Source organism: Filicampus tigris, chromosome 3, assembly GCF_054856515.1.
Source record: "Filicampus tigris isolate MCC_2025a chromosome 3, RoL_Ftig_1.0, whole genome shotgun sequence".
Lineage (NCBI taxonomy): Eukaryota > Metazoa > Chordata > Actinopteri > Syngnathiformes > Syngnathidae > Filicampus > Filicampus tigris.
In genome coordinates, this window is record NC_141219.1 from 26,891,911 (window position 1) to 26,914,904 (window position 22,994).

Consider the following 22,994-nt stretch of genomic DNA (forward strand, 5'->3'; position numbering starts at 1 on the left):
TCTATTGCCTCTGATCATGTTCGAGACTTTGCAGCAAACTGCTGTGCTGTTTGTGTTTCGGCCAACGCACAGAAATAGATATGAGAGTGGGCAGCAAAGCTCCACAATGAGGCCAACCAAGTCCAACATGCGTCTGCTCTGACAGTGCAAGATAATGAAGTGCGAAACCACCACACTGGCGCTGCTCTCTATTTACAGATATTTTGGCTCAGTTTCATCAGGGACCGTGAAATCGTTTGAAAATTATACATATCCTTTATCACAGTGACTATAAAATCCCCTCAGTGAAAATGAGGTTTTTGAGACCTTTTGAGTGTGTAATACGCTCCACCCTCCATCCTCCACCTTTTCTCCGCGCACCACCTTCACTTTTATGCAACTCCTGCTTCAACACTAAACCATTTATCCTCTCCGGAAAGCAAACTTGTATCTATTTCGCATGCGCCAAGCAGGGAGAGTACTGCTGCAGTGTTTAGCTGACCTGAGAAAGAGAGCATGTGTGTTTTTATTAATCTAGGTGAAGAAATGTCAGCAAAAGTGTCTTCTCTTCCTTCCGTTAATTAGCAAGAATAGCATCAGCTGAATATGCATTTTCTCCTCCACACCCACACAGGCCATCCCTTTTTCAATATTTTTAATTGCAGAGGATGTAGAAAAATACAGTGCAGCAGAAGGAGGAATTTTCACATTTCTGCAGCACTGTTATTATTCAGAAAGTATTTCATGTATGAAAAAGGAGCTCAGCCCGCAAAACATCTTGTTGCATAATTTCTTCATGTCTTTTTCTTCCAAGAACGACAGACGGAGGAAAAGATGGATGAGAAAATAGAGCGATGCACATAAGAAATCTCTATTATGCTAAAATATTCCTCATAATGTATCCACAACAGCTAACACAGAGTACCAACAGCAAACACTCATGCATACAAATAACTTGGACGGCTTATTGGCTTGTAGTGGATTCAGGAGTTGACAAACTGTACTGTACATATGACACAAGTGAAACACCGTCTCGTCACAAATGACCACTCGGCCGCCTGAGGTTATGTTACATGTATGCTTTAGTAGTAGGAAATAGATGTAATGACATTTTTATACATGGAATGTTTGCATTAGATTCCAACACCCCCTGACCTGATTGATAAATCCTTTCAATCAATTAAGTAGCCAAATAGCTACCCTCATTCTATAAGGCAGTGGCCCCCAGTGTCAGGCCAGGGGCCACTTTGGACCGGATCGCTCAATTCAATTAATAAAAAACGTACAATACTTTTGGTGTATGTATCATCCAAAGCTGAAGAATAGTAAATGGATTCTCTCGGTTACAACTGTCTATCACGGACTCGCTGATGCTTGTCAAATCTCAGTCACATACGTTAATATTTAACCCACAAGCTAGCAAATAGTAAAAAAAAAAAAAATAGATGCATTTGGAAAGTTTCTTTGGAATGGGGAAAAGGCCCAGTGATGAAACAACACAGCCTATGGCCAAGAGTAAAAAAAGAAAAGAGTATTTCACAGACAATGCAGGAGTCCAATTGAAATATGGATTTCTCTGCACAATATGTGGCAAGTAGCTTTTGATTTAGCATTATAGGGAGTTATTCATGGGCTTTATATTTGTGGGATGGTGCCTTGTTTTGGCACATTTCAGGAGGACCCTGCTAACATAGTTCAAAATGTTACTTCATCTTTATTGGTGTGAGTACAAACTACTCCAGTTTTTGCTGGTGGTCTCATTCATGCACTTTATATTTGTTGTATGGTGTCTGTTGCATGCATTACCATAGTGTAGGGTGACCATATGTCCCGATTTGAGCGAGACTGTCCCGCATCTTAATGATTTTTAATGCGTCCCGCAAATTGACTCGCTGTACCCGCATGTCTGATTGGCAGGCACCAATTTTCAAACGTGCGTCTAAAATCTTGTTTTTTTTATCAAACGCCTGTGTGCTGAGAGCAGACAACGCACAGTGGAGGCTATAATGGGGCCAGGTCTCGGGCTGTGTGTGTGTGTGTGTGTGTGTGTGGGGGGGGGGGGTTCGGCCGAGTGTGACTGTGTGCGGGACTGTGAGAGGCAGGGGTATGCGGTCAATCAAACAGCCGGGCGCACAGGCAGGCAATAGTTGTTTTTAAAGATACGTCTACCAAAAACAAACAAAAACCAGCATTTTAGCAACGCGTTCCAGATATTTGTGATGAATTAATGAAGATGGATGACTCTAAGGAAAGTAAGACTGCAAAGAAAATGAAATGCAGTTACAACAAGGTCTGGGAACTCATTGTCCGTCGGTGAAGCCAGTGAAAGACGAGTCAGATAAAGCTTTCTGTGAACTCTGTGGCTGCCGTTGCTGTTCTGGAGAAAACTGAAAGACTTGAGTTGTGATGGACATAACCTAAAGTGTTTCATCAGTGCTTTCCTTGCTTCTGGAAGTGCATATAGTGCTGCTATGGTGGACACGCTTGTTTACAACTGAATTGATTGTAGTTACAGTATTGTTGTCTCCTGACTATTTTTGATGACTGTTTGATGACTGACTTGTTTTATTTTCATTTTATGCTGCGGCTGTTTAATTTGAAAATAATTTGAATTGCAGTAGTTGTAGTGGCCTGTCTTTGTTTGGATTGTCTTTGTAATAAATTGTTACTGCACTTCATGCTCTACATGTTGACTTGAGATTTGACATGGTTCTATTGTGTGAGTGTGACTATTGTTAAAGTGCTTCTGCCTCAAGATAGGATGAGGCTGACTAATTTCAGCCTTTATTGTGAGCCCCTATTGATATTAATGTCTCAGAGATTTACCTTTTTACTAGCAGTTTGTCTTGTAGTTTTGTAACTGCAGATAATTTCAACTGCAATTCTGTGTTCTGCGTTTTGATTTGTAGATCTATAATTGTTTTTTTCGTTACAGTTTATTATATTATATGTTACTGAACAGTTGACAAGCTGTGCCATATGCATTTTTGGTGTCCGTCGCGAGCCTCAGCTGCGTCCCACATTGTCCCCAACAAGCATACTCCCTGTCCCACATCTGCTCAGTTTGGATCTGGTCACTCTACCATAGTGACCATGTTAACATTGTTACAGTGTTGGTGCTGCTAGTACAAGGTGCATAAAAATACACAGTGGATTCGCATGTTGTGGCATTTTATTCATCAAACAAACCCCCGCACTCACCTCCACAAGGCAAAACAGGCACAAGTTTGATGGAAGCAAGCAAGCTGAATACTCTCACAACGAGCAGTCCTTTTAAATTCCTTGATTGTTAATGCTGCACAGGTGCGGCGCCAAAGGACACGCCCCCACAGCTAATCAGTTGGAACACAGAGCAGAGTATGACATTACGTATGACACAGTACAAAACAGACCATGACAACCAGAACCAAAACTTTAATCCCCTCTATCCTCAGCACATTTTTAAGACTAAAAATGATCACCACACACTTCTTTAATTTGTTTATATAATGTTTTCTGTATTGGTCCAGCTTTTGTTGTTGTTGTTGTTGTTGTTGTTTTAGGCAAAAACACAATCATTCACACTCATATTTGTGGTCTATTGAAGTGAAGCCACGCCGAAGTCAGGTGACTGCACCACCACCTCAACCGGAGCCACAGAAGACTACAGTTTTTTCATGGTTGAAAATAAAGTCCAAAAATATATTTAAACGACTCCACAAATAGGAAAGCACACAAGACTTTGTATTTATGAGAGCATTATAATATTTTTGTAGAATACATTTATTTTCCTGTTTGTTTGTTTCCTCCTAGCTGTTATTTTGATGTGTCATTCTGTGTTTTTGAATAAAGCATTTTAAATAAATAAACAAATACTTTTTTTTTTTTTTTTTTTTAATAAATACTTGAACATTTATCTAGGTCATATAGTGGGGCCAGCTATGGTTATATACGACTTGGCTGAGATATGGGCCTTATGTGGCCCACATTGTGGATACCAGATGTGGACCACTAACGTGGACCAAGTGCAGGTGGGTTTTACTATTTATTTTGCTATCTGGGCCTCTTCTGATGACGTCAGTCGACCTTTAACATAACCAAACGTGGCACGTCGTAATGGTATGTTTGTGATGTAAAATAAGACATCACAAATCTGAAACTGGGTGGGAGAAGAATGACTATACATATTTGGCCCAGAGTTCTAAATTGATTTCTGAACCAGATACTTCACTCAACAACTGGCCCACATCTTGTTTGCCAGAGTCAAAACAGTGCCTCCTTTTCCAGTCCTGGGCCGTGTTCGGTTCACATGCCGTATGTCAGTGCCGACGGAATGCCACCTATCTATCGTATCATCCCAGATCTGGCCCAAATGCCCTTGCAATGTGGGTGGTATTAGTCACTAACAAAAGGTGGTGGACAGAACCACAGAGGAAGGAAGGTAATAGCGGAGCAGACCAAAGAGCTATTTACAAAAACAAAACAGAAAATAACACAAGTACTTAAAGCGATATTCTTGAAAAAAAAATGTTTGCGTTGAGATCCCCTTTAAGTGAAACGAAAACCTTAATGACTTTTGGTACACCGATGAGGGATAAAATCGAAACACAAAAATGACAGTAGAACTTAACAACACAAACCTCAAGTTCTGCTGGTATGACAACTGTGGTTGCAACAGGAAACATGCCCGTGTTGGCAAGCAGACAAACAGCAAGCAAAAACAATACTATGTCACCTTCATTTGGTGCCAAACCTAAATACTATCTACTGCTGATTAGAGACAGCAGCAAGGCTTGATGTTCTGTTGTGACATTAATTAACCCACTAACAAGTAATACTTTCACAGAGGAGGAGAATGAGGAGTCGCTAAACATGGTGATTGCAGAGTCGGGAAACGCCCAAAAGAAGTGCTGAGACTTTTCACAAAAGTCTGGCTAGAACCACATTAGGATAGGGGCCAGCACAGCGATGAACAGAAAGTTTGTATTACAATAAATATGCATCTAGACATAAAATAAGACGACGGCTACAGAACACGCTAATGGTTGACGTCAGGCAAGACAGAGCTCAATGTCAAAAGTATAATCAGATATTTATAATATCAGCATATTTACACTGTCCGCTGATAGTGTAGTGGTACACACGCCCGAGTTGTGTGCGGGCAGCGTGGGATCGATTCCCGCTCAGTGACAGTGTCTATGTGTGCCCTGCGACTGGCTGGCGACCAGTCCGGGGTGTAGTCTGCCTTCGCCCGTTGACGGCTGGGATAGGCTCCAGCAACTCCCCGCGACCCTGTATAGGATAAGCGGTTTGGAAAATGACATGACATGACATATTTACACTATTTAGCATCACAGAGTGCTGAGTTTTGAGACTGACACAATAATAGGTCTCGAAATTATATTTTTTAATAAATTTAGCTTTGCTAAGGGACAGTGTTTAACTTTTTTATTTGTTATAGATTTCATTAAATAAAAGAAAAACCAGACATGTTTACATTAACATGCAAAATTTGCATGAAAAGAAGCAGAGAGAAGAATGAATATGATATTTTCTAACCCCCATTAGGATTTTTACACACACCATAACTTTTTTGACCAAAAGATTCAATTAATACCATGAAATGAATTTCAGGTCATATTGCTAAGCCCTCAGTTTCAGTTTGAAGTCTTCCAAACAAATATGGGAAAACATATTCACAAACAATCATACATTTTTGTACAAAGAACATGTACATTAATACAAAATGTAAAACAGTTTTGGGTTGAAAAAAATATTTTTATATGCACTATTACACATACTCGCATATTTATACATGACAGCAAGTAGTACAGTACGTCGTGCCCGATTTGAACCATTTCGAAAACCTTGAAAAAGAACACACACTCCCCCACCCAAAAAAATCTCTTTAGTGTCCTTGCATTATTAGAGTAATACTTTTTAATGGTTTTAATGGTATGTTGTCATTTTACTGTACATACATATTACTGTACATTGTGAATATTATAGTGAAGCTTGATTTCAAGAAAATCACAACACAATATTTTCCTAAAATGATTCAGAAATTCAACTAATTATACTTTATGAATCACATTTATTTGAGAGCTTTAACAGTTTCTATCCATTTTGTAATCAACATTCTGATTTGAACATTGTCTGTCATGGTTGCAAGTGACTAGCAACCGGTCCAGGACATACCCCTGGCCAAAATTAGCTGGGACAGGCTCCAGCTCACCCGACAGATGACAGATGGATTGAATTTTTGCAGTTTCTTTCACCAATTGGGAGGGAGTGAAACCTTTTCATCATCTATACTTTCATACAATTATTATCTGTCCACCCCCAGTGTTTCCTCCATGGAAAAAACGCACAAGACAGGCTGACAAGGAAATTTCCTTGGGGAAATATCAGGATCCAACCTGAAAGGGGAAAAAAAAAGTGAGAGATTATTACACAGCAGGGGGGGAAAAATGTGATGGGACAGGAGGCAACAGAAACCAAGACAGACAGAGAGAGGGCTGAGGGGATGGTGTGAAATAGGATGGAAATGAAGTTCAAGGAGAAAGGGAGGGTTGTGTTGAGATGGAGGAATTGAGTTTTGATGGAAATAAATCCAGTCACTCTCTAATGGTGGCTTTGTGGTTGAAACAAGTCCTCAAGTAAGTACAGACAGATTTGTGCCACCTGGATGTATTTGATTCAGTGATGACTACCTCCCTCAAGCACACCATCAGCAAAATGTTATTTGTACTCTCAGTGATAAAGACTCCACCTATTTTTGAGGTGTGGGTGTGTTAACAGGCAACTGTACACTTAATTAAAAAAGAGGATAAACAGGTGTTATGGGTAGCGAACTAAACTATGCAATGGAAACTTCATCATCCGGTGCTAACAAGATTATGACCTCTTAACGAAAGTCACATTGAAACAATGTGGAAGCTTTGCACGTGCTGAGCTGTGACTTAAATTTTAAATACGCTAATCACGAAAGGGAAATGAGCCTGGCAGCCTGAGGCACATGAAGTTAATTCTTCCACATGACTTAAAAATAGATTTGTGTTACATATCGTTGCTGTCCTGTGAAAGACACATATGTGCAATTTTGGATTTTTTTTTAATTTTCACGTTAATGGGATGTCTGTTTCGAGGAAGCACCATTCACGTAAAAATAAGAATAATGAAAAAAATGGACATCATGTTTTTCACAGGACAGCGACATTATGCTGTCTGAATTGCTTTTCTTCCCTTCTGTCACTCTTCACGACAAAAAAAGTTTTTGCGAGACTGCTGAGTAAAAAAACTAAACAAAAATGAAATAGATATTTGCAATACTTGAGTCTTGTACAGGTGAACCTCGGTTGACAGGCTTAATTCATTCCGAGACTCTGTTCATGAACTGAAATGTTCGTGAAACCGATGCCAGGGACATAGACACTTTTCCCTGTTTTGCCAGTCCGTCCTCCTTGCTTTTGTCCTTACATTTCATCAGTCCCCCCAAAAAAGCGTCCGTATATGACACCGTGGGAGAGATCTTAACGGCAGAGGTTTCATAATTCATAATGGGCTCAGGTAACAACCAATCAAGGCTCAGCTTCAGAAGACAGGTCAGCCATGATTGGTTGTTACCTGAGCCATAAGCAGTTGTGATGCAATTTTCAGTCGACAGAAGTGACAAAATGGCCGCCTCCAGAGATGGCTGAAAATGGGTGGATTAACTCTTATTCCACAAACACAATATTTATCAGAATGTCTTGTTTCAACTAGTGGGCTTGCATAGAACATATTCTTGAAAAGAAATATGTTTGGGTTGACTTTCTCTTTAAAGAAATCACAAAGCAGCAGTTTCAAAAACAAAGATAGGGTTTGCTGTCCGATGTGGGTTGCAGATCTTAAAGACCGTATACTGGGACTTGATATCTTAAAGACACTGGGCTGTATATTTGACACCAAAAGAGGATCACTTACCTTTCCAGGTGGTCACATGGTCCAGATGGTTAAGTGGCCGTCGGCGCAGGGTTAAGGCCTAGATAGACCAAACTGATGTCAGAGGTCGTGAAGCGTTATAGCGTCTGAATGCGCTGTCTGATTGGTGTAGTGACCACAGTCGTAGTGTCATAACCCATCAGGAAGCGTCTGGTGGGCGTTTACGCATGTTGGATTGGCATCGCCAGTCGTGACATTTGGTCACTCTGATTGGCTGTTAGCTAGCAAATCAGTGCTCAGAGCACCAACGGGAAGTGAGAAATGCGCATAAACAGTGAGCAAATAAAAGAGCGAGGGTTGACAATTTAAGTATTTCATATTACCGTGTGTCGAACGTGAGGGTTTACAATACAATACAATACAATTCCCCCTAGCCACCACATGGATTGACAGTGGAGAGAGGATTTCGACGGTGAGGGAGGTTTGGATGAAGAACCGTGATGGACTAACTTTTACCGTGTGTCGAACGTGAGGGTTTACAATACAATACAATACAATTCCCCCTAGCCACCACATGGATTGACAGTGGAGAGAGGATTTCGACGGTGAGGGAGGTTTGGATGAAGAACCGTGATGGACTAACTTCTAATGAACAGGGTCTTTTGTAGCGGCTCCTGATCGAGTTTTAGGACTGTTTTTCACTGACAGAGGGAGATGTGGGTCGGACAGACCTCATAGAACACCATATCGATACGGGAGGGGCACCCGCTATTAGGACAAGACCCTGGCGTCTTCCCCTGGCCAAGCAGGCAGCAGCAGACAGGGCTCTGCTGGCGATGCGAAGGGCAGGTCTTATCAAGCCTTCCACCAGCTCTTGGGCTTCCCCTGTTGTAATGGTGCCCAAAAAGACGCAGGCTGACTCATGGTGGATTTCCAACCCCTCAACAAGGTGACTAAAAAGGTTCCCTGCCCGCTCCCGCGAATTGGTGAGGCCCTGGACATGGTAGCGGGGTCGTCATGATTCTCCTCGCTGGACCCCCGCAGCGGATACTGGCATGTCCCTCTTGCCCCAAATGCCAAGACGAAGACGGCATTCATCACCAATGGGGGCCTGTGGCAGTTTAAAGTCCTTCCATTTGGCCTTTGTAATGCCCCCGCCACGTTCAAAAGGCTATTGGACAAGGTGCTCACTGGCCTTCCACATCAAGACTGTGTGGTGTACTTGGACGACATCCTTGTGCATGGCACATTGTTTGGGGCAGTTTTCAGTTCCCTCAAGAAAGTGCTGGAAAGGGTGGAGGCAGCGGGATTGAAATTGCACCCGCTGAAGTGACGTGAGGTTTCATTCCTGAGTCATCGACTGGGGCGAGGCGGCTTCAGCACATTGGATAATTAAGTTCAAGCTGTCAAAGACTGACCATCTCCCAGCTCGGTACGGGAACTGAAGAGCTTTATCGGACTGTCCTCATATTACCAGCGTTTTGTGAAAGGGTTTTCGTACATTGGTGCACCCTTGATCCGACTGCTGCAGAAGGGGGTGGACTTTGTATGGACTGAGGAGTTCCAGTCAGCATTCACCTCATTACAGCGAGCACTCACTGAAGCCACAATTCTAGCTCCACCTGGCTTCTCCCTGCCCTTTGTTCTCGACACTGATGCCAGCAGTGCTGGGTCGGGGGAGGTACTGTTACAGGTGACACCTGGAGGGGTTAGGGTGGTGGCATATCACAGCAGGATATTCAATCATGCTGAACGCTGCTATTGAGTCACCAGGCGGGAGTTTCTCGCTGTGGTCAGTGCCATCCGACACTTCGAATACTACCTCGGGGGCCTCCATTTTACTGTCAGGACCGATCTTGCAATGGCTTGTGATCTTCAAGGAGCTGGAGGTTCAGCTGGCACATTGGATTGAAGAACTGCAGTTTTATGACTTCACTGTGGTTCACAGACCCGGCACTCAACACATACCCTGCATTACCAATGGCTGCCACTATTGTGAGAAGAGGGAGACAAGAGAGGATCAGCAGAAGCAACCAGACGTGAAATGTGCAGCAGGAAGGCCGGCTACCGATTGTGAAATGGCAACTGTGGATGCGGCCATGTGGGGAAATAAGTAGGAGGAGGATAACGACATCGGTCTGGTGCGTGTTTGGATGACCGTACAATGCAGACCTTCATGGAAGGAAGTCGGTATGTGCTCTCGGGCCACAACGGGGCTCTGGTCGATGTTTGACATCCTGCGGCTGCAAGATGGAGTGCTACAAGGTGGATGGGAGGAACCAGCCACTGGGGAGGCATGGTGGCAAGTGGTGGTGCCGAAACTCCTGTGCATGGAGGCCCAGGATCAGGTCACTTCGGGGTCATATACACACTCCGTCGACTTTGACAGGGATTTTACTGGGGTCAGCATAGGCGGGATGTGGAGAACCACTGTTATCGCTGCGATAGCTGCACCGCAAAGGTCCCCCGGATAGATCAATCGCTGAACTCCAGCAATGTCCAGTGGGCGGCCCCATGGAGAGGGTGGGGATAGGTGTGCTTGGGCCATTTCCGTTTCATGGAGAGCGGGAACCGCTGCATCCTCACCGCCACGGACTATTTTACTAAGTGGCATGAGGCTTGCTGCTTGTTGGACCAGGAAGTGGAACCCATAGCAGATGCACTGCTGGGGGGAATGTTCAGCAGGTTTGGGACAGCTGGAGTGATCCATACAGACCATGGCAGGAATTTTGAATCTCGCTTGTTCACAGCTATGTGTGAGAAGCGGGGCTCGCACAAGACCCACACCACATCACCATCCTCAAAGCGAGAGATTTAACCGCACACTGTCGCAACAGCTGGCGATTGTAACAGCCTGGCACCAAAAAGACTCTGACAGCCACATTCCACTCATGTTGATGGCTTGCCGGTCCACGGTTCAAGACTCCACCTCCTGCTCTTCCGCTCTCCTCATGCTTGGTAGAGAGATACGGACACCAGCTGAAATGATGGTGGGCAAACCACCAGACACTCCGACAGACCCTCCGGGTCCTGAACATGCCAGGAAATTCCAGAACTGCTTAGAATCCGCCCATGAGTTTGCCAGATCCCAGCTGAAGGGTGCTTTCATAAAGCAGAAGAGATACTATGATGTCCAGGCCAAGGGACGGCACTGCAAAGCAGGGGAATTGGTCTTGGTGTACATTCCCCAAAGAAAGAAGGGTATCAATGGTATCAATTTAAAGCTCCGCTTCTTTACTTTCAGAAGCCGTCGGAATTACATTGCTATCTTAAACGGTTCATGAGTTGCAGTGATTTATGTCATCATAAATATGTCATCTCTGGATGGTGCTAAAAGGAGACGCATTTATCTTGTTGCTGCTGCTTCATCTTTGTTGTTGGCAGTGCCCTGGCTTCTTTATGCATTAAATGGTCATTCCTTCGTTTCAAATACCGCCCAGTGATTACATTTTTAATATCCATCCATCCATTATCTATACCACTTTATCCTTACGAGGGTGGTGGGGGTGCTGGAGACTATCCCAGCTGTCTTTGAGCAGTAGGCAGGGTTCACCCTGAACTAGTTGCCAGCCAATCGCAGGGTACACAGAGACGAACAAAGATACACGCTCACAATCACACCTGGGGGGGGGCAATTTAGAGTGTTCAATTAACCTACCATGCATGTTTTTGGAATGTGGGAGAAAACCCACACAGCCATGGGGACATGCAAATTCCACATAGGAAGGCCGGAGCCGGAATCGAAAGCCACGACCTCTGAACTGAGAGGCGGACATGCTAACCAGTCAACCACCGTGCCACCCAAGTTTTAATATTTATCCTAAAATTGTCTTACCTTAACTAGAATCCCATGCTGCATTTGCACATCTGGTACCCACACTGTCCTATAATTACAGAAACTTTCTAAGTCCAGGTAGGGTCCTAAAATCATAAACAATTTTGGAACAAATTTGCCAGGAAGCGGGTCTGTTTTGCTTCATTAACCAGTTGTGTAAGGCTTTCAGGTTGTAAGATTGTTAGACAATTATCAGCCTTACTGTCCCTATTACATCAGTAAGCGCAGGATTTGACTGGCTTTTAGAAACAGTGTCCTTAATCTCATCCCTAATGAGCCGAATCTTCTGAGTGAAAATTTAAATGAAATCATGAGCTGAATGGGGGAGCTATTGGAAGTTGGCTGCTGTCGTGTTAGCATTGTTACTGTATCAAAAAAGTATTTAGTAGAATTGTGACGTTCATGAACAAATTGAGTCTTTTGAATGGCTCTTCCAAGTGAACACAGGGAATCGAGTTTTTCCAGGCAGACTCTCCCTCTCGTCACTTCTGGAAGGAGTGTCATCTGAGCATATTAGCATCACTGTGTGGCAAGTGGGTCTTTGAGCTCTGGAGAAAATTACATTTTTTGGGGTAATCTGAGTGCACTGCTCACTGCGCATGCTTGCTTTAAGGCCATGGTGTAACTTAGAACACAACAAGTCACGGAGGGACGGCACGAAGAGGAGCGCATGAGTAAAAGGAAAACTGGGCAGAAGCCCAGAGGAGGAGGTGCCGGAAAACTGGCAAATATTACGTTGAAAAACCAATCAGAGATACTGAAGCAAGACTTTGTTGACCTTCTACAAAAAATGCAATCTCTGAATGCAGAGGTATTTTTAAGCGGACCCTTGCCTACAGTCCGACAAGTGGATGAGCGTTTCAGCCGGATAATGTCCTTGTCAAGATGGCTGAGAAGCATCTGTGCTCCTCATTCTGTGAATTTCATTGACAATTTTCCATTTTTTGGGGGAAAGTTACCATCTTTTTCAACGCGATGGGATTTATCTTAATAAGCAGGGGATCAAATTACTGACTGCCATCATCGTCCAAAGTGTGCGTCACGGGGCGCCACGTTCTCAAAACAAAGGCCATGTTTATCCGCAACAACAGATAAGACGAGAGTCTGCTTCGACTCTGTAGGACCATCAAGCACATGTTGAAACCCAATCCCCCACACGTCTCCCTCCAGAACAGATTCATTTTCCTCATCAGTCCAAATGTCTGGGCCATATCCACCGCTGGATTCAACCCAAACTTTGGAGCCATCTTCATACTGCCAAACACCACAACTGGACTCACCCCTGGACAGTACGTCGCCCCCGAACAACGACTCAGCCCTGACGACACAAAACCCGTTGTCTATGAAAGACTCCCTCCCAGATTTCACCGACAAGATGAACAAGCTTGTCGATATTGGAATTCAACTGACACCACTTCCATTCCCCATGTTCACACCTCTTACTCCTGATCACCATTCACCCATACCAACCCCAAGACTCACCAAACAGCTATCTATTAAATGTCTGACTCCACCAAGACTCACCAAACCGCCACCTACCTGCCAATCTCCCTCCTTGCTCATGATGAAACTTAACTCCAGTCCGGTCTGATATGCTCTGGGTCCAGACTGCATATCACTACAAACAATGCTCGTCCCCAGAATAAGTCAGGACCCAATGAAACTAGCGAAGCTTGTGCTATAGCTGTGATTACTAGTGACAGAAAGTCAGCTAAATAACTGAGAAGAAATAAATCTAGAGCTACTAACCCAGTTAGCCTATTTTGTCAACCTCTGAGCAAGCCAATGTCTCCCATTATCACTGCAAGATTAGCTCTATTTAATATTAGACCACTAGTTAAGCATTATTGATTAATGACATCATTATATCTTATGATCTTGACTTAATTCTCCTCAGCGAAATATTGCTGACACAAGGTTTCCAAAACACTATTATGAATGAGGCAACACCAACGAATTTTTGTTTCCTGAACAAATGTGGCAAAAAGGTGGCGGAGTTGCTGCCATTTTTAAATCATCACTTCAGTGTAAATAAATTGTATTGGGTGATTTTAATTCATTTGAATATCTCAGTTTTTTAGTGATAAGTGATCCAAATATTTTTGTTGTAATCATTCATAGACCTCCAAGACAAAAAGTTTATGGAGCAATTTGAAGAAATGCTGTCAGCAATCTGTACTGACTAAGACTACCTGGCCATAACTGGTGACTTTAACATTCATGTTAAAGTTTTATGCTAATGTGCTTAAATGTTGTCAATGTACATTCTAGTAGTTTTGTTGGCTGCTTTTGTTTTCTCTGCTTTGCTTTTGAAATGTTGTTAGCTGTTGTATTTGTAAATGCTTGTAGGTGTTGTCTTTGCTTGTGTGAAGCACATTGAGTTGCCTTGTGTATGAAATAAATGTGCTATATAAATAAAACTACCTTGCCTATATACGAGACTTAGCAAGCTCATGGTAAAGGCTGTGCATTGTTACAGCTTAAGTGCCTTCAGAGAGCGTTTTCTCTAAAACTAGTACTATTCTCTGAAAGGAGAAACCGCCTCAAACCTGAAAAAGTGAGACCACTTGAATTTCTCAATGCTAATTTTCCTGATTAGAAACCTGAAGAAAAGTGAGACTGATATTTCATTAATGCTTTCAGAGTATATTGTTCTGTTTAAAGACCCTTTGTCCCTGGTATGTTCTCGCTTCCCTCCATTGCAAAGGAGCCAATGATGATGAAATGATGGCAAGCAGTGAGTGAGCCTTTGGCCTTGACTTTTACTTTTCAAAAGTAAATCAATCAATCAATCTAACCTCATCAGTGAATCATAGCCCAGCTGTCTTGTAAGTCTATGGCCTATCACAAAAAGTGTCAAGGTTTTGCGTCGTTGAGTACCCAAGTGCAGGGAAGCAGGGGCAAGAAAAGAGTGCTTCAAACGGCACATGGATGTATAAAAAATATTAAATTAACAAAAGTCACAAAAAACAAGATTCAAAGTAACAAACAAACATTAGGACATGACTTGGGCACGTGATTACTGCCAGGAACAGGAGGCAACCAACAACAAACCAACCGGGACAGAAAGAAACCCACGGAATTAAAGTCACACAATTACGTCTTTAAAATGTATTTATTTTTGCATTCAAGCACCGGTATATTTGAATGACTGCATCTTATAAATTGCTGTCATTGCATTTAAAATGATATACTCAGTCCTTCAATTTGTTGTCGTGTGACACATGGACACCTCGATGAGACCTGGACACGCGCAGTTTGTCATGAAGTTTCTGATTGGTGGAAAAAGAAAATTGCAATGAACAGGCTCCATTTGCCAGTAAGGTAGACATCAATATATTTTGTGTGTTTTACAGCAAATATTGGTTCATAAAGTATCAGACATACTCACAGCACTCATAAAGTCTGTTGACACGGGCATAGTCATTGACACTCATCTCTGTCGCAGTGCCAAATTCAGTGACAGCAGGATCTTTGGAAACAATGGTTGGTTGGCCATTTTTGGAGAAGTCATATCTACAAAAACAAAAAAAACCATAATAACAATAGTAATATATTAACACATGTTTTTGTGATCAGTTTATATTTTCTGAACTAATATAAAGTAATACTGAACTGATATAAATTTAACTTGAAAATCGCATTGGCTCATTCATGTTTTTGAATATACACATAATACAGACCTGATCAAAATCTTAAGACCAGCTGAAAAAAAAAGGTATCATTTACCTTTTACACATTTGGAACTTAATGAGGTTTAAAGTACACGTACAATATGCAAAAGCAAGAAAGGGGGAGTGTGACAAAAAGCACTTTGAAAAAAGTAATTGATTGAAAACAACAATCAAACTGAAATAGGCTGTTTATCAACTGATCAAACCAGACCATATATCTTACCGTAACCTTTATCTTTCTTTTTTTAATTACAAGTTCTAATTTTTTTTTGTCTCACTCCCTCTTCTTGCTTTTGCATATTGTAGCGCTACTTAAAACCTCATTGACATCCAAATGTGCAAAATGCAAATGTTAGCAATTTTTCAACTGGTCTTAGAGGGACGTCAACCCAAACATATTTTTTCAAGAAAATATTCTATGCAAGCCCATTAGTTGAAACACATCATTTTGATAAATATTGCGTTTGTTGAATAAGAGTTAATCCACTCGTTTTTGTCCATCTCTGGGGGCGGCCATTTTGTCACTTCAGTCGACTGAAAATGACATCACAACTACTCAGGGCTCAGGCAACGACCAATCACGGCTAACCTGTTTTCTGAAGCTGAGTCATGATTGGTCATTACCTGAGCCCTTAGTAGTTGTGATGTCATTTTCAGTCGACAGAAGTGACAAAATGGCTGCCCCGTGAGATGGCTAAAAAGGGGTGAATTTTTACGCTTAATTCATAGTCCACAAACACAATATTAATCAGAAGGCCCTGTTTCAACTAGTGGGCCTGCTGGGAACATAGTCTTGAAAAAATTATGTTTGGGTTGATTTCCCACTTAAATATTTCGATCAGTTCTGTATATGTATCAAACATGTGTTGTTAACGCTTGTGTTTATTTCCTTTTTGGAGAACAGCAAGTTGTGCGTGAAGCATTAAATAATTGAGCAGATGGACATGAGCATTCAATGAGATGGTCAGATTCAGTTCAAGTACAACATTTAAGGTTATTGTCCTGTGTGAAACCTATTATCCCCAACCTTTTATGAGTAGTATAGAAACGGATCATATTTTTCTATGGCTGGACAGATGTACTCACTTGCCGTAATGCATCACAGAATTAAAATCATAGGGTGTGTTCAAGTTGTTTGTTTCCACAATTTCAAAGTTTCTCTCCAGTCCTGCATATAAGGAGAGAGCATGTTTAACTTCAAGTCTTTCAGTAAGAGGGGATATTTAGACAGGCGCCATTCTGATAAGAAGTATATAAAGTATCCGTTATCCAGCTTAGTAGTGGATGGGAAGTGCCATGCACCCTGAACTGGCTGCTAGCCAATTCCAGGAAAAATATATGAACCAAGTCTTAAACAATGTGTTCTCAATGACATCCGATGCCAGTCCTGCAAAAGGTCTGTTGGCAAGCTGACCTGATCGAATGTTCTCAAAATTAATGATGACGTGGTTGTCTCTGTCAGAGCGGACGTGCTCGTGGTGGAATCCAAGTGCATGGAGAATCTCGTGTTGCACAATGTCTTTGAAAACACATCCGTTTTTCTGCAAGGAGATTTGCTGTCCATTTCCTTGTCGACCAAGGTAGGACCAGCACCTGGCACACAAACACACAAAAACAATTCATGTGTCATGAGCTCAATGACTGATCTGAATTCCTGACTTTCAGCAAAATGGGGAATGTACAAAATACATATGAATTGTAGCCCCACTTGAAGTTAAGACACAAAGTTGAATTGTTTTATGGCATTTGGCATAGTTGGAGCTTTAGTCTTAATTCTAAACTCAAATTAGCAAACCATAGAAAGGAACAACTCAATCGCAATATTTCCAACCTTGTTAAGCAACTGAATTTGACAACAGCACAAATTGTGTTTGACCAAAAAGTATTTTAGAGCAGAGTGGGTTATGTCACAAAAACAATAAGTGATTTCACAGTGGAAAAACAATGCATGGTGGCCCCTTGAAGATTATTGTGGATACTCAGGGCAAAAATATACCAACTCAAAGACTCATGCACATTATGAATAGTCGATCGTAAAAACAAAGGCAACTCTGGAAGTGGCACTTACAGTATAGACAACAAATGTGAGTTTCATTAACAGGTTAAGTCAAGGTCATAGTGCTTAAATGCTTATATATTTCTTACCCATTCCCAGATATGAAGGATATATAGCTCGTATCACTTGCAGTCTTCCTGACAAAGCGAATGCAGGTACTGAGGTCTCCTTTTTGGAACCCTCTCAGGGTTTGTTTTATAGTTCTCTTCTGACCTCTGTCTGCAGAGAAACAGACAACATTACACTGCTAAATTTTACTGTTCAAAGTAAAACTTAGCACAGCGGTGTCAAACTCATTTTTATCGCGTGCCACATCATCGTTTTGGTGTCCCTTGGAGGACCATTCCAACTATCACCCCATATAAATGTCTGATCACTTCATATCATCACATATACACAGAAAATTGATGGATAACTAGTTCTGAAACCAGAAGCCAGGAAATGGTTTGCTCAACAATGTTTGCAATGTGTTTTAAAGAAGGGCTTGGTAACAAATGCTTGCATTATCTCATATATTGTGTTAACAGCGAAGACAATTTCAAAGTCAACACATGATTTGCCTTCGTGGGCCAAAAAATGATGTCGTGGGCTGGATCTGGCCCCCGGGGCCTTGAATTTTACACCTGTGACTTGAACCCTTGAAGGACGGCACACTTTGTCTGTCATGTAAATTCAAATTTCAGTGAAATAAATGCAAATCTTATAGCGAACAAAAGAAGATCCTTTGACTATTTTTAAATCCACAATGGAAAATCTAATATTATAACAATATTCCAACAGTATAATGAGGATTATTTTTTATTTTTTGTCACTTCTGTCGACTGAAAATGACATCACAGATGCTCGGGCTCAGATAACGACCAATCGTGGCTCAGCTTCAGAAAACAGCTGAGCTGTTTGTTACATTTTGTTACCGGGTAATTGTTTTGTTTGTGAATTAGTACATTGAGCAGAAAACGCCCACCCTGCTCAACATAAAAATGGCACCCAGTTTTGCCACTAAATTGGGAGTGTGTTTTTTTTTTAACTGTGATCTTTAAGAACAAAATTTGTTTTCATTTAAAACAAAATAAAGAGAGCACCCTTTTTGCCATGTGTCATGTGTCATCTTCCAAACCGCTCATCCTGTACAGGGTCGCGGGAAGGTGCTGGAGCCTATCCCAGCTGACAATGGGCAAAAGGCAGACTACACCCCGAACTGGTCGCCAGCCAGTCGCAGAGCACTACACAGTATTGTATTGTTTTTAAATCTGTCCATCTGTACTTGGCCCCCAGGAGATGAAACCTGCTTTATCACTTTTATACTTAACACCGAAGTCAGCAAATCACAGTGCCCCATAACAAGCCACTGCTGGTTTGAAGCCCCGATGAAAATGGCAGGTTTGTGTCAGGAAGAGCATCCGACGTTAAAATCGCGCCAAACAAATAATGCAAGTGACTTGCTTTGGTGACCTGTGGTGGGGCCGAGAATCACAACAATAACAGCTGAGTAACAGTCGAGTTATGATGACTTACTGAATTCAGTGGAGATTTCATAAGGAATTCTGACTTCGTTTCCAGTTTTAGGCCATTTACAGCCCAGGCTGGTGCAAGGGACAGCATTCCTCAAAATACCGTCTTCATTTCTCATGTCACCCATAATGTCCCCATGTATCAGGTGGGAGGCTGTAGAATAACAGACAAGGAATATTCAGACAATGTGATTTAAACATAGTTTCTTTCAATCAGTTACTAGGTCAATATTTCCACAACGGGTTGGCAAAATCCAGTTCTCTACAGAGGAATAAAATAAAAACAACTAAGCCTTACATGGGTGTGTAGGCTATACCAGGGGTTCTTGAACATTTTGGACCCAAAGAGCCCTTACAGGGTTTACATTTATTTTTTTTTTAACGACACGCTCACAGTTGTAAAGCCAATTACTTTGTAAACATAACTACCATGTGCACCTCTAATTATTTGTTATTTTAATATTTCAACCTAAGTATTTTCAGGAACCTAGTAAGATTCAATTGAACTAATCTCAATATCTATCCATCATCCTATGAAGCGCACTGCTTCCACTAACGCCAGGGCTGCGGACAGAGAGGAGATTCGTTACAAAAGCACAGTCAGGATGGCCAATTGAGCAATTTGGTTGCTACTTTCTGCGACAATTTAAGACTTTAATACCTGCTAAGAAAACCACAACATGAGTGGAATCATTTTCACATTATGTTCCGTGTGACAAGAAAGGAGCCTGGTGTAGCCTGGTGGAAAGGCAATCAATCTTGCTCAACTTTGTCAAGGATATGGTGCCTAATTATATGTTTCAAAAGCAATATTTTGTTTTACATGTTGTAAACCTTCGACCCAAGGTACAGTATGTACTTCCAAGCCACAAATATTTTGCAGAGGTCACCTTGAATCACTTGGAGAACCACCAGCCTATATATGTTCTTTCAAGCAGGTGCCCGATAATTCTTTGAGATCAGAATTTCAATTTGCAAAACAGTAAGTGCATTTCTCAAAACAATTGGTACAAATAGCAAAGCATCATGGTTCCCCTGCGAAAGCTATTTTCTTTCTCAACATCATTAGGGCATCTCTCAAAAGTAAATATTTGTGTTATCAAACATGTCAGTGCCATCAGAACGTCAAGTCTGTGTGTTATTGTGTACAGATAAGACAGTCAACTTGTTCAGTCATGTTGTCAATATATAACACTGTACTCTGGAGGCTGTTCTGATGTAAACTGCCGCTTTTGATGACATTAACAGTATTCTAAATTGAAAATGAAACCTCTGTGTATGTGGAAGATGGATTGCAAGAGACTGGGATTCACATTTCTCTTTTTCTTGGCGTCGGGCTGAAATCTGTCAAAATTTGGTAAATGTAATATTTTGTCACAAGTCTGTACTATTGGTCAGTCCACAAGTGTATGTATTGTCCTTACAAATTATTGATCAATCTAAAGTGTTGAAAATGTCTTTGATGATGCACTGAACAAACGCGACATTTTTGGGGTCCCCCAAAAAGTGATGATTTCGCAGGGACGAGGATCAAATATGATCATGGGGACAATCTCCTTAGGGAAAATTGTACAGCAACACTATAGGAATTACAGGGCAGTCTTCCTACTTTCTTCGGGCATCAAATTCTCGTCCACATCAGAACAATTATCTTCATTTGCTATGAACTATTTCAGAAAACTGGTTGATCATTGGTTGATCTTAGACAAAAGTCAATATTGGCCTGCGAAAAAAGTCTAATGCAAATGCATAGAAATATGCTTGACATATGACAACTTTTGTATGTAGATTTATATGAGGAAACTAATGCCAAAAGTTCATCGGAGATCCAGCGTGATACATTTTAATCAACATGACATAAGCAGTTGAGAATGTTGAAAACAACAGAAAATTGTACATAATCATTTGCATGGATGTGCCAAAGCATTTGCAGCTTGTTCCAAGAAATGAGAAACTGCATTTTTGAATATGCACAAGTGACATAATGATGTGAAAAGTCGTTTTGAGAAATTCAATTTTGATTCAAAAGAAAAGTACCAAAACAACTGAGAAAAACTGTAATGTCAATTCAAAAAAATAGAACAAAAAATGCACTTATAGGATCCACAAAAAAGTTTTAACTCCAACTCCAATCCTTTGTTTTGGAATGTAATTTTTTTTCAGATTCATATGCAGCAAATGGATTTGATATTTCCCACTTGCTTGTTAGTGACAAAATGTAATTCATTTCTTTGTTGCCTGCATAGCAAAAGCTTTGTGAACACATTTGGATGAATTGTGGGATGTTAATATGACTGAGTGATAAATGATTGAAGATAGTGAAAGTATTAAATAACACAACACAACACAACACAACACAACACAGTATTACACAAGTATTAAGCATACCAATCAAAATAAGACCTCAGTCCTAAGCTCAGTACACACTATACATTTCATTGTCAAATAAAAACACTTACTTGAGTTAACAATTGCATTTGTCTTTTCAATTCTTGAAAAAGTGCCGGATGCTTCTGGAAAATAACAAGAACAAATAAAATAAAAATTAAGCACTATAACCTTTTCATATTGTTCACACTCAGAGGTTAACAACCTAATTGAACAGATACAATTGATTTTAGGCACCTTTTTGTCTGCCATTTTTCTTCATTGCGACCTGAAACAAACAAACAGTTAAAAAAAAAAAAAACTTTTTTAAATCACATTTTTAAGTCTCCATTTTACACCCATGCACACAAACTACCATATGTAAATTGGTCATTTTCATTTTGATCAATAATAGTAAAGACAAATAAAAAATAAAAAATCTACTGGTACTTTAGCAAGATTTTTATTAACGCCACCTTAGTTTTATCTGTGTAAATGTCACCCGAGTTGAAACAGAAATGCTTAAGGTCCTATTTTCAAAATGTTATTGATGATTGAAACTTAGGCATTCAAAATGAATGAATGAATGAATGAATGCAAAAAGGCCGCCTTATCTTAGCTCACAGATCCCTCTGGAGTATTGTAACAACATAATGAGTCTCTCTAGAGTGGCATTAATGGTAAACTGAGAAAGACGGACCATTTGTAGAAGCACCAAAAAAGGAACTCTGAGATCCACTTGGGTTTGTTTTCAGGGAAAATGTATATTAAGCAATAGGAGGAAATGCTATAGATCAAAACTGGAATTAGAAACTTCAGAAAATATATAGCAAATCATGAAGCCTCATCTCATAACAGAAATGACTTTTTGGGATAAAAATTTTGAAAAATAATACTTTAGAATATTTCTTTTCTCAAAAACAATCATTACCATTTCACTGATAACAACTGCCAATAATTCATATGTTCATCCATCTATCCATTATCTGAACCACTTATCCTCACTTTGGTCAATTCATGTCATCATATTCATAAAATTAATAAATTGATGTCTTTACCCTCATTGATCCAATTAAATGAAAATGAGAGGTAACATTTTCAAAAATATTGTTGTTTTCAAAGTTCAACAGAAGAAAATTTGTTGGTGTGTCAACTTGAGCTTACCGGAGAAACGGCCGTAACAGACAGAATGAGAACAGTGATGATAACTGCCGTCATGGTGTTGCTGTAATCTAAAAATAAAGAAAAAATGAAAAGAAAACAAAAAAAAGTTAAAATCACAATGGTGTGTGAGTGCGTGTGTTTTTGTGTGCGTGAGAGAGAGAGTTAGAGAGAAAGAGTGTGAAGAAGAAAAAAAGCATGCAACAGTGGAGTAATTTGATCTTACCTGTTACTTACCAGGAATGTTTGTGGTACCTGATGTTGAGACACATTTTATAAGTTGTCCTAGGGTGTGTCTCTTTACATATTCCAGCTTCTCTCCATTCCAGTTGCCAAATGAAGTCCTTATACATGGGAGTTTCCAAGGGTTGTTGAAAGGTATAATGTTACTTGAGGCTGAGCTGGATTGTTTGATTCATGATACGTCACTTGTCATTCCATCAAGATCAATACAATACAATACAATTTTATTATTATAGCACATTTCACAACAGCTACAGCTGTAACAA

The 22,994-nt window shown here is 40.8% G+C and overlaps 1 protein-coding gene across 1 annotated transcript; it reads right to left on the reverse strand.

Annotated features, from left to right (window-relative positions):
- Positions 1 to 14,812: 14,812 nt before the first annotated feature.
- LOC147150447 (high choriolytic enzyme 1-like) lies at positions 14,813 to 22,750 on the reverse strand. Its single transcript, XM_086025219.1, has 10 exons — positions 22,712 to 22,750; positions 22,489 to 22,556; positions 21,583 to 21,613; positions 21,417 to 21,470; positions 18,962 to 19,111; positions 17,536 to 17,665; positions 16,805 to 16,983; positions 16,477 to 16,558; positions 15,108 to 15,232; positions 14,813 to 14,988 (listed from the first exon to the last, which is right to left on the reverse strand). Coding segments are annotated over exons 2-10 (807 nt in total). The 5' UTR covers positions 22,543 to 22,556; positions 22,712 to 22,750; the 3' UTR covers positions 14,813 to 14,986.
- Between the last annotated feature and the right edge of the window lie 244 nt (positions 22,751 to 22,994).